The sequence below is a fragment of the Cavia porcellus genome, unplaced genomic scaffold, assembly GCF_034190915.1.
Source record: "Cavia porcellus strain 051 isolate PalLab524CR breed Dunkin Hartley unplaced genomic scaffold, mCavPor4.1 scaffold_22, whole genome shotgun sequence".
Taxonomy (NCBI): Eukaryota; Metazoa; Chordata; class Mammalia; order Rodentia; family Caviidae; genus Cavia; species Cavia porcellus.
Window position 1 is genome coordinate 49,241,736 of NW_026947505.1, and position 15,571 is coordinate 49,257,306.

Sequence of the window (15,571 nt, forward strand, 5' to 3'; positions counted from 1 at the left end):
AAATACTCGGTGTTGTTCCTATCTGCTATTTTGGGAGTTAAAGAGTTTCTTCTACTGATTTAACAAAATAATGTATTTGAAATCCGTCTGTTTTCACAATGCCCCATTACTATTTTCAGTACTTAGCAAAAAATAACCTTCAGTTACTAGAAGGAGAAGAGCAAATTCATGTCACGGATGGGAATAAAATTTTGGAATCATTTGACAATTACAGTTTTTTTTAACTACTTCCACTATTTCTGGAAGTTGTGTATATTAATATTCATGACTATTTTGGTTCTGATGCAGTGAAACTTCTTGGTGTGATACCAAATAAAGTTATGGCTTAGAGCAGCATATTTCTTAAGCTTAAGAACTCAACTGTTTTAAACAAAACATGATACAGTTTTGGCTTATTACTCTTTTCCAGAAATGGATATATTCAACTGTAAGTACAAAGGCAAAAAATTAGACTAATGGCTGGCTAGTAGACCTGCAAATTGCTTCTAGCATGACTACTCTACACTTGAGGTGAAAATAAACCATATTGCCTTTCTTCAGCTACATTTTCTGACTGAACACAGCACTCACCACACCAGTGTACTCTTACAGCGCATAACAGGAGACAGGGACATCACAGGGAGGGTGGGGGTGGGCAATGTGGTATTTCTGGAAGCTAATGGTGGTGTTTGGGCTTTCCCTAAGCAGATCTGTCAGTCTCTAGCACCTATAACACCAGCACCCAGTGGGTTGCAGGTAATGGCACTGGCAGCCAGCATTGCTGAGCTCTCCTGCTTGTCGCAACAGCAAGTGGGACCAGCAGTCTCTTTCTAGGGTGGATTTTCATTGAAAGAACTGTTCCTTCAAAAGTTTAGCAACTGGCTCTTCATGTGGTTTTTCAAAGAGAAGGCAACTTGTCTAAATACAAACTACAGTGTCTAACACTGACAGGCGATCTCAAACTAGCTCTGCTCATTTCAGTGAAATGTTGTAACCTTGAAGAGGCTGCTAAGAAAAGGGCCATCTTTTAGAGAATACTGAATGAATTACAGGGTTTGCTATTGGCTTTTTAAGATTTCTGCCTGACAAAAATATAAACATTATGCAATCCACTACAATTAACTCATGCATCTAACTACGTCCTTACCCTTTACGTGAAAATTGAACCCGTGTTAGGCAGGCAGTCCACCACTGAGCTATAATCCCCAAACTTTTAAAATTTTATTTTGAGACATAGCCCACTAAATTGCCCAGGCTAACCTCAAACTTGCAATCTTCTGTCTCAGCCTCTCTAGGAGCAGGGATTATAGGTATTTGTCCCCACACCATGCATGTCACTTTGTTTACATGTTCAAATATTGAAATCATTTTTCATATTCTGGCAGAGAATTCTATCAGCATTCTCTCCCTTTTTTCACTACTTATCTATCTTTATTTATTTAGATTCTCTCCTTTTTAAATTCTATTTCCCTGCATTAGCCTGGCTCATGGCTACCTTGGTCTCCTTGCATCTTGGATTGGTAGACGATGATCTTCAGGTCAAAAGGTTGAATAGAAGCTCTGTGTACAACTTCTAAGTTGTGTCCCCCAAAAATAATAAGGCACCCGACAAACACATATTCTGAAAAGCTTCTCGGTATGCAGAAATGGACAATGGACACATTTCCAGTCTCTCTCTACCCACCTCTTTACGTTAGATGGCGAACCAGAAACTCTTCACTTCCCCACACCATTTTCCCTTATTTAAGTCACATATTTTAGGGTCTCTTTGTATAGTTTAACCTAAAATCTAACTGTTTACATTCAGGTACCTAAAAACACTCAGGATATTCAGGCAAGCTATTGTCTTCCAGGGAAACTAGGGAACAAAACAATAACAGCAAGAAAGCCCCTACTCATAAGCGAAATAAAGCAAACTCACATGTATAAATACCAAATAGTTTCCCTAGTGTAAGAAATAGTATGAATACATAAAAGTATGTGGTAAACATGATTCCCCATTATATTGCTTTGAAGCCTTATAATGTTTTCATTCACTAATTGGAATGGTTTTATTCTGGGTTGTTTGATTTTATTGTCTGTGATGGTATGAACAGGTATTTTGAAGAAAATAAGAGAATATAACAGCTAGTGCTGATATAATATCATCTTATTTTGAAGTCCCATCAAGCTTTTGTTCTTCAGTCTCCATCGGTTTATCATGTTGTATCTTATTGGATTTTATTACATGTGATAGTATAAACAAAAACTTTTATAGACAAGGAGATAATATAGAAACCATTGTTCATTTTCTCTTAGTTGGCTCTAAATACGCTGTAATACTTTCATTCTCTTGAATGGTTTCACACTGTCATGTTGTGTTTGATGCTATAATATACGAAGTTATACTCAAATATTTCAAGGAAAGAGACACTACGGGAGCTACTGTTATGTAGGGGTATCTTGTGGTGAAACACTATGTTGCTTAAATTGTTTTATTCTGACCTGTGCTATTATGTTGTTATGTCCTCTTTTATCTTAATCTCCTTCTTTCAATTTTTTTAATAAAAAAAGAAAGCACCTACTCAATATTTAAAGATCTATCATAATGTGAATTCTACCATCTTTCTCTACTCGAGCAATTCTTTTAAACTCTGTTTACTATAATTTAACATAATTTTCATTCAACTTTACTTTCGTTTAACATAACTTTTGTATAACTGCCTTTAAATAATTTTTGCACTTTTGAAAACTGATACTTAATCACATCTAATTTCTTTTCCAGGTGAGGAATCTAGTGATTCTAATCTGCTTTCATGTGTCTATATTTATTTCCTACAATCAATAAAGTGGTTCCTCTGAGTTCTCAAATTTTTGTCAACCTTCAAATACCACAGAATTAAGACCTATACTCCACAAAGGAACAGGCAACATTCTGTACGGTCAAGTATGTTGTCATCAATGTTCTACTCGTGCATTCTAGTACGATATATTAACAGTAAAATATTATAATTAATCTCTATTTAGTGGTTTACTTTAAAATAGAAAGGAAGAAACCTACCAAAGAGATCACGAGAGAAATAACATTTCTGAGAGCAAGAGGGTCATTAATAAAACAGGAAAAGAAAACAGTTAATAGCTTTCAGAGGAAATATGCCACCTACTTTCTAACTTTAAAAAATGCTTGGACTCACCAAATACTAAGTTTCTACACAATCTACAGTAAATGAAATAGAAGAATTAGTAGCTCACAATAGAAGCCTGCTGTTAGTAACTGAATAGATAGATGTTCCCAGTGTGAGAGAAGAACCAATTGTTAAGTATCCAATTAATCACAAACAGCATGACAATGAAAATACGTCCACACTGCTTTGAGGTACTGTATATAGTTCTGAATAAGCTTGCATATCTTAAAGTAAGAAATTTGTTACTTTTCATTAGATTATGAAACCCAGAATTAATGATTCAAATGGGGAAATAAAACTAGCATAAACAGCTGCAGGATAATTTTCTTAGCAGATGAAATAATCAAATTCAAACTGGTATGTTATGGAATGCACTAAAAGCAGAGTGTAAATAAGTCTATTTATATTGATTATGAACCTAAAACCATAATGCAAAATAAATTCAAAAGATGTTGAATAATCTGAAAGTGACAAAGGCAGTGCTGTTTCTTAATACAATGATTCAAAGTATTTTCTTTTTTGATTCAAAATATTTTCTTCAAAATATTTCTTCACTGTACTGAAGAAATTATTTCTATTATTTCTTCAGAAATTATTTCTCTTCTTCAGAACATAGAAGATAGAAAATCTTACATTTTTTTATTGTGTTGTCTTCATCATTGTAGTCAGTAAATCAATAGTTTATAATAAATTTTGTTGCTTTGGGACATAAAAAGTAACAGTCAGGTGTTACATGCTGCATACTGTGGCCCCAGTGCTTGGGAGGCCGAGACAAGAGGATCACCATGAATTTGAGGTCAGCCTGGTACTATATAATTAGATCTTGTCTCACAAAAAAGAAAAATAAAAGCAGAATGCATTCCAATAGCTAACCCAAAATAAATCTATTAATTTATTTAAACCTTATATGATATTGAGAAAAAAGTTCTACAATTAGACATAGAAAATGCCATTTGTGAAGAGAAATAGAACACAGAACTAAGACTCAGGACAGTGGCTTCCTAAAGCTCTCCCACTTATTCAGGACCTACAATAAGTCTGTCCCTGGATCTGAGTTTCTCCATCTTGAAAATGGTTTGGATTGGTGATGACGGTAATACAAGTGAATGAACTAGACTGGTGCTTGCAAAGAGCATCAATCACCAAAGGTACCAAAAAAAATTAGAATCAACTGAACAAAATTTTTTAAAGTATTTTCTCGACCATTTTCAAAGTTGAATTGTGATCTAATTGAGATTAAAGAAACTACTGTAATGAGGTGTGCATCGCCAAATACCGATATTACTGCCTTTACCTTTGGATTTCTGTTTATTTGTTCAGACTATTAACTTATTTTTCTCCCTTTTTCAAAAAACCCAAGTTGAAATACATATTCCTTATGCCAATCATTTCAGTTGGATATAGTGATGGATTTTTTTTCTTCACCCTTGATTTTCCCTTTTCAGGATTTCTTGCTGAAATGCTTTTTGCTTTTGGCACACACAGGCATCTTTTCACTCAGAAACCTCCCCTCCTTCCCCTCCTCTTCTCCTGACTTCTCTCCCTCCTCTCCCCTGCCCCCCATCCTCCCTCTGTCCTCCTCTACAATGACTCTGATTACACTGAATGCACTAAGGATGGCTGGGAATTTCTTTGTTATACCATTGCTTTAATCTCCTTTCTTTCATTACTTTGTGCTGATTATGCTAAGTACAGGTGAAAGATACAACTAGACTGAATTAGTATCTTTTTCAAAAACACCTCTGTAGGAGGGAGAGGGGAGGTAAAGTGGCTGAAGATTTGGGATGATGAACAACCCAGGGCAACGCGGTAAGAATAAATAAGTTAGTTGCAAATTGCTGGGGTAAGTATGTAGTGCCCTCCTACACATGAGCACTAAAAGAACTTTTCCAGGAGCACCTACCTTGGATCCAGGGTGCTTGGAGTGCCTGCACCATTTGGTTGCCCTGTTTTTGCTATTACATTCTTAATGTATCAGAGTTTAATGTGTCCTCTTTGGATCTACAGACAGAGCGTCCTCAGTGCACTGTTACTATGCAATAATTCTAATGTGGTTATGGATGGTAACTAAAGAGTGCAGAGCTACTGAGGTGTGAGCTAAAAAGACAATGAATGCATACATTTAAAGAAAAATTATTAAGAGTAACAGACATTGCCAGGAATGCACCCTAAATACTAACACACTAAACTCAGTTCTGGCCAGTTGCTGAAGCAGATTTGGAGCCCTTTTTCTCAAGTCTCTTTAGTTGTGTGGTTATGGCTACTTTTTTGAATGGGTTCAAAAATATTTGACTTTGATGGTCGTTTTGATCTTGGGGAAGGAACCTAAAGTCATGCAGTGCTAAAGCTGGTGGCTGAGGACACAGTAGTTTTTCATTTCTATGGCCTTTTTATTGGATGGCATTTGCAATAACATTCACTGTACTTTTCTCACCCTTATGAACACACAGAGGGAGACTTCCAGAGCTACTTCAAAAAGCACCAAGAATGAAGTGCGTTCAAACAAGGGCGAGTATTTTGAGGGGCATGACTATAATAACATTTTAAAATTTAAATACTGACCATATATTTTGATCACTTTTATGTTTCATTTCCTCAGGAGAAATGAAAAGAAAGCAAATGATTCAATAAAACTATAACATGCAGAGAAGTATGACAAGGGTATAGAGCTGTTAAAACTTAACGTACACGGTGATGAACTCCATTCATATGTAATTTTGTATATAGTTTCAAAATTCATAGATCTCCATCTCAAGTACTCCATGTACAATCTTTGGCCTTTTTTGTCTCTAGTGCCTAAATATACATTGATCATACTCTATGTGTCATAAAAAGGAGAAACTGAATACTTTTCATCAAGTTACAAAGCTTCCCAGGAATTAGCAGTTTTTTCAGCCACAGAGTACAGAATGTATGCACCATGGAACAAAGCACCTCACGAGCACCACTGTCAGAGTCTGACCAAACAACAGAGGAAAGAAAAACCTTCTTAAGCAGCCTGACATTTCAAACACTAGCCTTAAAAATTACCTTCTCGGGACAAAAGTAACTGTATTGTTAAAACCACCTTCATGTATTAGATACCTTTATTTACTATCTTGTTCTATAGAAGTTAAACATTTAACTATAAGTCATAAAATAACTAGTGAAGTCACAACTAAGTCAAGTTATTTAAAAAAATAAAATTAAAATAACATGTTTATGGTCACGTTCTGGATTAGACAACGCCTATCTTCACGATATCTGTTAACACAGTACTTTCGTTTTAAGTGTTCTCAGTATTAACTTATTAGCACAAGTCAAAATATATTTATTTAAGGACTAGGTTGAGCCTGGATTGGTTTGTTTTGTGGCTTCCTATCTTCCCTGAAAATGGTTCAGAGTCATCATTGTGAAATGCAGATATTAGTCATGTTGGCAGTGTACCTTTTGTATCTTGTTGTGTTTTTCTTTCTTCTAATTTTTATTTTAGAAGATTTTTATTTTAAACTAAGTACTGGCTTCTTTATTTTAAAATATATTAACATTAGTTGTCTAAATGATATGTGAATTATTTCCTGGTATTAAATACTGAAGGTATTTGAATGTTATTAGGATCAAGAAATTGATTTCAATCAGCTACTAATATTGATATTTACAATACTGGTATGCTATAGCATAAAGTTCCATTGAACATATGGTTTTGAGGTAAATGATGGGAAATGCCAAGGTTGTGATATTAAAAACCAAAAAGTAATGTTGGAATAATAACTATTCTAATGGTGATAAAACTCCTAAGGCAAGTTGACTAGAGTTTACTTTTTGGGTGTTTTTTTTTTTTTTTTTTTTGTACCAAGAATTGAACGCACGACCTCACGCTTGCCAGGCAGGCACTTGTGCCACTGAGCTAAATCCCCAGTCCTACAGTTTATTTTTTACTGTTTTGATTTTATATCTTTCAAACATAAAAGAACTTCAACAAGAAATCTTTTTACTGAAAACTGTAGCTCTGTATATATTATAAATAAGTTTTAAAATATTATTATTATCATTATTGGGTTTCAGGAGATGTTGTAAAAGCATCAAGGGTAAAGAATAATAAACATAAACTGATTATATAAATTTAAAAGCAAGTTTCCTAGTTATTTTAAAAATTTAATGGTTTGAAAATTTTACCAACACAAGGATTGTGACTGTTTAAAAACATGAAAAAACTTATTAATTGAACTTAATATCTCTTACATTAAATAGTACACAAGCTATTGAATATATAAGAACTTTTTAAAATGTGACTGTATCTTGGCAAGCATAATATATGCTTCTTTATTTTGGCAAGTCAAGGACAAGAAATAAGAATGACTGATTAGGTCTAGCCAACAACTATAGTTATTCCAAGTATTCTAATCTTTGGACTTAGGAGTCGCAGTCCACTGAATATATGTCAAAATTATTTGTGCATTTGAGATTCTAAAATCCCTATGTTTTCAAGTAGATTTCACATTAAAATATCATTAAAAATTACAAAGTTAAACCACAGTACAGACTCCCACTTTTGGAATTCTTGAATGTTTATGTCCCCGAGGACAACACAATTTAGAGAGCTTTTTCAATGACTCTTAACTATTTGCATACTTCCAACCTGGATCCTTATGTGAAGGTCAGTGCTATATGCTCAGCTGCCAAGAGGACATTTTCATTTGTAACCCTTCACAGAAACCTTAAACTTGTTTTGTGTAAGACTGATCTCATCATCTTTCACTTAACCCTTTTTCATTTTTACTGTATGTCTGCATCACTTACTTACACAACTTTACCCTATTCCTCCACCACATTCCCATCCCATATTTAATCAATATTTAAGTATGCCAGTTGTATTTGCTAACTATCAACTGAATCAAGCATCTCTCAATTCAATGGTCAAACCACAGCTAATGTTTATCTGTAATACTGCAATAGCTTTAAACTAGTTTCCTTTTCTCAGCCTGCTTATTTTAAATCATGACCCACAATGCCATAAGGATTGCCTAAAGATGCAAACCCCTCTGCACACCATTCTCTAATTGATCATATCAGGATTCAGTGATCCTGTGTCACATCATTTGCTTCTTTGACAATCTAGTCCTTTAATGTCTCATATCAAAATATTTTCTTCTGCACATGCAGGTTCTTCTTACTGAAAAGACATTCATTAAGTCCTTGATCTAACAAAGTATTGGTTGTCAGATACATTATAGACATGATATAGGATACATTATAGACATTATATAGGATTATATAGGATTAGACATTATATAGGATTTTAAAATCATGATCCTTAGCTTCAATCAAAGCTCAGTGAACTTGTCACCATAACCTCTAGTTTCTGTTCCAGATATGGGAAACTCAAGATATAGAAAGAGACTTCCGGTTAGTTTTGAATTCTTCCTTTCCAACTCAGTTTCAGAAACATCTCGCCTCTGGATCTTCTTCAGTGTTTTTACCCTGCACTTTAGAGCAGTCAGTAGTACCAAAACCTCTGCTGAGTTGTGGTTTGAGATTTTTCCATTAATTTGTGAGCTTCCTGATTGCTCTTTCCTAGAATCTAGAATAACACCTGACCTAGGACAATTTCATTCAGTAAACATCCTTCACAACATACATTATGTGATCACAATCAATGATTTCTATAGTTATGCAGATTCATCAAAGTAATGACAAATTTTACATCAATAAATTGACACTGAAATTATCTTTGTATGTATTTATCTGCTATAAAGTTATGTGAATACTATTTTCTTCTTTTAAGGCAAAGGGAGATAGGATAACAACACTCAATTATATTAATTATTATAATTCTCCTACTAACCTGTTTTGAAACTCTTATTTTATTATTTTTTTTTCTCTTTAAAGAAAAAAGTCTCTAAAATAACATAAGTTTAACTTGATAGTGAAGCATTTATATAACAAGGCCCTGGGATTAATCCCAAGCACAGCAACAAATAACAATAATAATATAATAAAAATTTTACAGTCAAATGCATTTGATGTATTTCCTTCTCTTTGTTTTCATATATATTTTTAAATCAAGTTATATATGATACTTTTTTCAGCTAGCATATTATGAATCCTTTAAATCATATATTGCTGTTTGAAACCATTTATAAACATATATATTATAATCATGTGACTATTTTGCAATTTATTTCAAAATTAACCTTTATTTAGGTAACAACACTACTGTACCATAGATTGATAGCATTTTCACATATATAATATGTGTATATATATCTCTGTAAGATAGATTCTTAAAATGAAAACTACTTGCTTGAAAGCATAAACTTTTGAAAGTGTTGGATACACAAACAGTCTCCCAGAGAATTTCCAGATATTGACATTTATGTCTATAGTGAATTCCAGAAAACATCATTTATCATTAATACTTAAAATTTATCTTCAGACAGGAGATTTATATGTGTCTTTTCTAGCAATTTAAATAAGAATGATTGATATGCGTAAGTGGCATACACAGTAACAATGTCTTATGTCTATAGAGCAAGATGAGCAGACACCCACCTAATCTTACTTGGTTCCCCAACAACCCTATGAAGTAGATACTGCTGTCCCTGTTAAAGCTGGGGAAGATGAGGTACACATAAATTAACAAGCAAGCAGCTCTTTAATTGAAGTGTGCTGCTCAGACTTTCCCTATCAAATCCTTAAGAATTTTGTTGTGAGAAAGTTGTAGTTATTTGATTTTCCTCCCCTTGCTTTTCAGCTAGTGTGTGGTTTGGCAGCTCTTCAAAAGATACTCTATCCAAGTGTTTCATCTCTATTCAACTACCTCATTCAGAAACTGAAGTTAAAACACAATTAATAGAGTTTTAAGGGGCCAAATTACAAATTTCCTGAGCCACAATACTCTTAATTTAAGAGACCATCATTACTTACATATCTGTACGAGATAAACATTCATGTTTTAGTGGCTAATCTCCCAACACAATGTAAAGTGGGTAGTGGAAACAGAAGCAGTCTCTGAGAAGATCACTCAACATGGCAAATCGATTTTTAATTCTGGCTAAAATGAAAGGTTCTTACCTTTACTATTAATCCTTTTGAGTCAACCAGCCAAATCTTTCTGATGGCTTTCTCCCTGGTTAGCCCTTCCTTTTCCATGGCCATCACAATCAGGTGTGCAATTCCTAAGGCAGCCTGAAAAAGAGGTTAGGACAGCCCCGGTTTCACACGTTGTTCTACATGAGCTTACCAAGAGGTACATTTCACCTCTTTGACTTTATTAGTTAGGAAATACAAAATGGTTTTCTATTGAATTTAGGAGTGATATTCATTCTTTCACGCTGAGGAAAATGTATTTTTGTCACATTTGAGTTGAATCAAATGGCAATTATTTACTCTTACTACAACTACAAAACTACTACTAGGCAGAGATATGTAATAACCTTCATTTCCAGTGTTTCATTCTTATTAATACAATTAAGATTTGCTTCAACAGGAAAATAATGAACTGAACAACCTTACCTATTGAACTGTAATGTTTTGTTAGGCAAAAGCTCCTCACTGAATTGGAGATTAATGCCTGGTCACTTTGATAGGAACTTAACCAATTAGGCAAAAGAATGAAACTAACCCAAAACAATGCACAGCATTTATTTATTCTCTTAATTTGGATGAAAACAGTACTATGACATGTCTTGCAAGATTAAAGAAAGCAACTTCCCTTTTGGTGAAGTTTGTGACACTGTTTAAATCACAGTATCTTTCCAAAAATGAACAAGTACCAGTTTTGCCTCCTTCAACCAAAAATACTTCTTTCCTGCTGAGTATCAAGCACTGGCCTGTCACATTCATCAAAAGCCTTTGAAAATTCAAAGATCTATAAAATCAAGAGGTGAATGCTTACCTTCACTTACAGTAAAAGACATACTACCACTAATAACTCTCAAAATACTCCCCCTTGCTTCAAACATACTGATCTCACTGACCCTGCCACTTTCTGAAGCAGTTCTCAAAGTCTTTTCTCTTAAGTGTCTTTATTTGTGTTGTCATGGCTACCTCCATGGACTGAATGGATTGACAACGTTTACATTTAGAGTCATTTTGACTTTAGAGAAGAGCCACAAATCAGATGGTGCTACACTGAGTGAATAATGTGAGTAAGGATGGGCCAGAGATTTAGCTTGGCGGCATAAGCGCGTGCCTGGCAAGCCAAGTATTGTGTGTTTGATCCCCGGTACCAAAAAAAGAAAAGTGGGTTAAGGACCCACTACAGTGTTTTTACAAGCCTGTCTGGCTATGGGATGGCACACAGTAGTTTTGATCACACCTCCACAATCACAAAAGAGGACTTAGGGGCTGGGGATTTAGCTCAGCTGCATAAGCACCTGCCTTGCCAGCAGGCGGTGGTGAGTTCGATCCCTGGTACCGATAAAAAGTTAAAAAAAAAAAAAAAAAAGAGCAAACAAAAGAGGACTTTCTGAATTACTTCTGAAAGTGGCAAGAATGATGGGATAAGCATGTTGACAGCGTGGGAAAGTAATTTGAGGGGAACAATGGCAATGTGTCTTTTACTGTAATACATTTTTTCTAGTTTAAGCACTTACCATATATTTTGATCACATCTCATATACAATACTATGTAAAATAACCCAAGTGTTAAAGATGTTATTTAGGCTTGATTTTTATTTCAAGTTGAAAGTAAATATATGATTTACATTTTAAATGTTTTTGTATATTTATATATTGACATTTAAGTCTTAGTTCCTGTATTTAGTCTTAAGCAAAATGAACAAGCAAAATAAAAATTAACAAAACATATACAGATTTCTAACTAAAGTAGTATGTTGTATATAATAGTACTAATTTTTAAAATCTAAAGTATGCAAACTTTAGAAATCTAATATAATTAGATAGTCACAAAGTATTTCACCATTTATAATATTCTATAATTTTATATATAGATCTTGACTTTTTCCCACAAGAAAGCTACCATTTTAAATTCAATTTTGAGGGTGCATTATCATTGCGAGGGTCTAGTTTCCTTCTTTCCAATGATTACAGTCATCAACAGAAAACAGCATAATTTGGTCTTCATCTTGCTGCAGTTTCTTTCCAACAATTTAAAATATTTTGGGTTTTTTTTTACATACAAAGAGTTATAATATACTCTGTCTCTAGTTTAAAAACAAAAGATTTCACAAGTTGTTCTATATGACCTGATTATCATTTCACTTCTTTTGCCTTTATTTTTTCTTTATTTTTTTGCATAGATATATGCACAGTGACTTGAAGTCTAATTGAAACAAAAAAAGAATCTGACACCAAAGGATACTAAAAACCAGCATCAGCTATATTACCTTAATACTTAAAGGTTTACAAATGTTATACATTTTTTCTGCATAACACCTTAAACATGTGTAAGAAAAAGACTTGTATCAATAATTAAGAATCTTAAAATTTTAAACTTTGAAAAAAGCTTTATACATCCATACTAAAGTCTCCTATGAAAAATCAGTATGCCTCAATGCTTCATTTAAAATTCCAATAAAGCCTGTAGTTGTTGTAATATACCAAAAACAGGAAAGCCTTGAATTAATGAATAGGTAAAACTAACTTGCATATTTTAAAAAACTAATTATATGTTCATTAGTTTAGGAGAACTATTGTACAAGGCAGGTACCTCTCCAGCTCCTTGGAATAGTATTGTTTGATCAGATAGTTTGTTCTTGGTTATTCGAAGAGCTGCAAGGAGACCTGCAACTGCAACAGATGCTGTTCCTGAAACAAGTAATAAATATTCTTGAGTAATCCTCACATAGATCCTGCCAAGGTCTAGGCTTTTATCCACATCTTGAAATCATCACGCAACAGGTTACCTGGTACAGAAAGAGAACCTGTGGTTGTCTGACCCTGTGCTTGCATATGAGATGAAATTTTCAGGTTACTCACATCAGTTTTAAGATAGCAGCGTACTACTGTCTTTGAAAACTTTCCAAAAATAGAATTCTGCAATTCATTTTGATGACACAATGAATAAGAGCATGAAATGCTTATGGATTCTTGTGGGGACTGCAGTTCAATCTACTTACTAGGTGAAAGAATTAAGAGAAATAATTTACATGTCAATTTCCTTATTTGAAAAATAATAACATTGCATGAGATTTTTTAAAAAGGAATACGCACTATTTAATTGTTCCACACTCTTCAGGCTTTGAAATCTTTTACAGATCTCCTTTACAAAAAGGAGGCACAACAGTAAATGCTTTCTTATAATGATGGTAACAGTGATGCTTCTGATATGTTTGGAACTTAACATTATAATTTCTCAACTTGAAAAATTAAAGAGTTAATGCAATTAAAATACGATTTTATTACACACTTCTACTGATTTTCTAAGTATGACAATCCTTGGTGGTTCCCACAGGTGCCAAATAAAATTCATGTAAGATTTATTTGAGACAAAAAGTGTGTTTTCTTCATCACACTCACAGGCGTAGACACTGCACCAGTTCTAATTATATTGCTTCACCATATAAACTTCTACCAATCACAGAGTGGTTCTCTTTCTTTGAACATAATTATACAGCTCAACTTCCTTAAGGTTTACTCCTGAAATTAAGCCTTACAGCTTGTTTCAGTGATTCCAGCTGTATCTATATTTTATCCCTCTAAACGAACATTCTCCCTATAATGTTTCCTAAATCACTCAGTTGACTACAGTCGGCTAAACTTTAAATATCCTTACTTGGATAAAACCTAAATCAGAATAGATTTGATAAATGACCAGTGACACAGTATCATATATGCTGAACACCAAAGATATTCAGAATTTCACCAATACCATATTTATTCTTTTCAATCTTTTGGTTTGTTTCCTTTTGGATTAATCATAAATAAAACCACAATAAATAAGAATTGTTGAAAGCCTACGTATTTCTTGTTTTTTATTATTTAGAACATGATATAGATTGCAAAAATAAAATTCTTAGAGCCAAGGATATAGCTCAGTGGCACAGCATCTGCCTAGAAAGTGCAAAGTCCTGAGTTCAACTCTCAGTACTGAAAAAAATCAAAAATAAAATTAAAAAACAACAATTTTCTTGCAATTTTGAAAAGTTATATATTAAATGCCACTCTCATACATAATTTAAAATAAAAATCCGTACAAAAATACAACTGCTCTGTGTAGGGAAGATACCATGACAGGATTAGTCAATAGATCAAGATAAACTCACTAGAACTGTTAAACAGATAAGAGAATTCAAACTGGAGCATTACAGATATTCAGTCACCAGATGGTCACTATTCAAAAATAGTATCTAAAGCTGTCTCTATTTCTGATTCTTTTAAAGTAAATTCATGAGAAGTTTAACTGTGAGGAACTCTCTTCTCACTTCTGACTCTGTAACTATATGATTTCAAAAGTTTCTTTAGATTCTATGAACACCACCAGCTGAAGAGTAAATCTTTAGATATTATCAGTAATCAATGTATTTGTATTATTATTCTGATCGTAAGGAGAACTGGACATTTCTAATCATGCAGGCAGAAAAATATTCCAAAATAGTTTAAATCCTTAAACAATTATTAACTACAGTGTGGTGACTATTTTTCATATGGTTATACTAAATGACTCTGAATTAAAACCCAAAACGTTATAAGACATATTATCCCAAGTAAAGTACTTTACTACTTTATCACACTCGCTATTAGTCTTAAAATTAAATGTATATACCACATTTCCTGAGGATATAATGAAACCCCTAATCTATTCATAAAATTAATTAGTAAAGTTAGAAAGATATTATTAACACTACCAAAATGTAACTTGAACGTGGCTCCTTGTACTTGGCATGGCACAACCCTCATTTAAATTTCATTGTAGAGAAAGGAGTATGTGTGGAAAATTGAAATTTCATCAAAATGTGAGCTTTAAAATAAACTTCCACAGTGGCTTTGGTTTTGAAGTTAAAAACTAAAATTTTAGTACATGTCAGAGAAGGCTTATCTTTGGACTAGTTGTTTTAAATTAGGCTTAATATTTAGCACTGCTAACAGGATATTAAATATCTTAAAATTTTAGATACACATAAGAGGTTAAGCATTCCTAATAAAAAAGAATCCAAGATCCAAAATGCCCCAAAATCTGAAAAGTTTTTTAGCACTGATATGACATCATAAGTGGTAATTCCATACCTGACCTTAGGTGACAGGCTGCAGCCAGAAGGTCTGCAGGTGCACTAAAAATGCTGTATGAAATTACTTGCAAGGCATGTGTATAAGATTATATGAAATATAAATGAACATCTCATTATACATATATATGTGTATATATATATATATATATATATATATATATTACCAAATACAAGAAACCTCTAAAATTCAAATACTTTTGTTCTTGAATAAGGGATGCTCAACCTGTATTTGTATATATATGCTTTTAACACAAACGG

At 33.4% G+C, this 15,571-nt stretch overlaps 1 protein-coding gene across 2 annotated transcripts in view; it reads right to left on the minus strand.

The window, feature by feature from the left end:
* The window catches only part of Me1 (malic enzyme 1), a 160,347-nt gene that overhangs the window by 14,054 nt on the left and 130,722 nt on the right, over nt 1-15,571 (minus strand). For both annotated transcript variants that reach the window (XM_063233150.1, XM_063233151.1), the window contains exons 8-9: nt 12,796-12,893; nt 10,197-10,310 (exon numbers count right to left, since the gene is read on the minus strand). In XM_063233150.1, the coding sequence (XP_063089220.1) occupies nt 10,197-10,310; nt 12,796-12,893 (212 nt within the window). The remainder of the gene's footprint in view (nt 1-10,196; nt 10,311-12,795; nt 12,894-15,571) is intronic.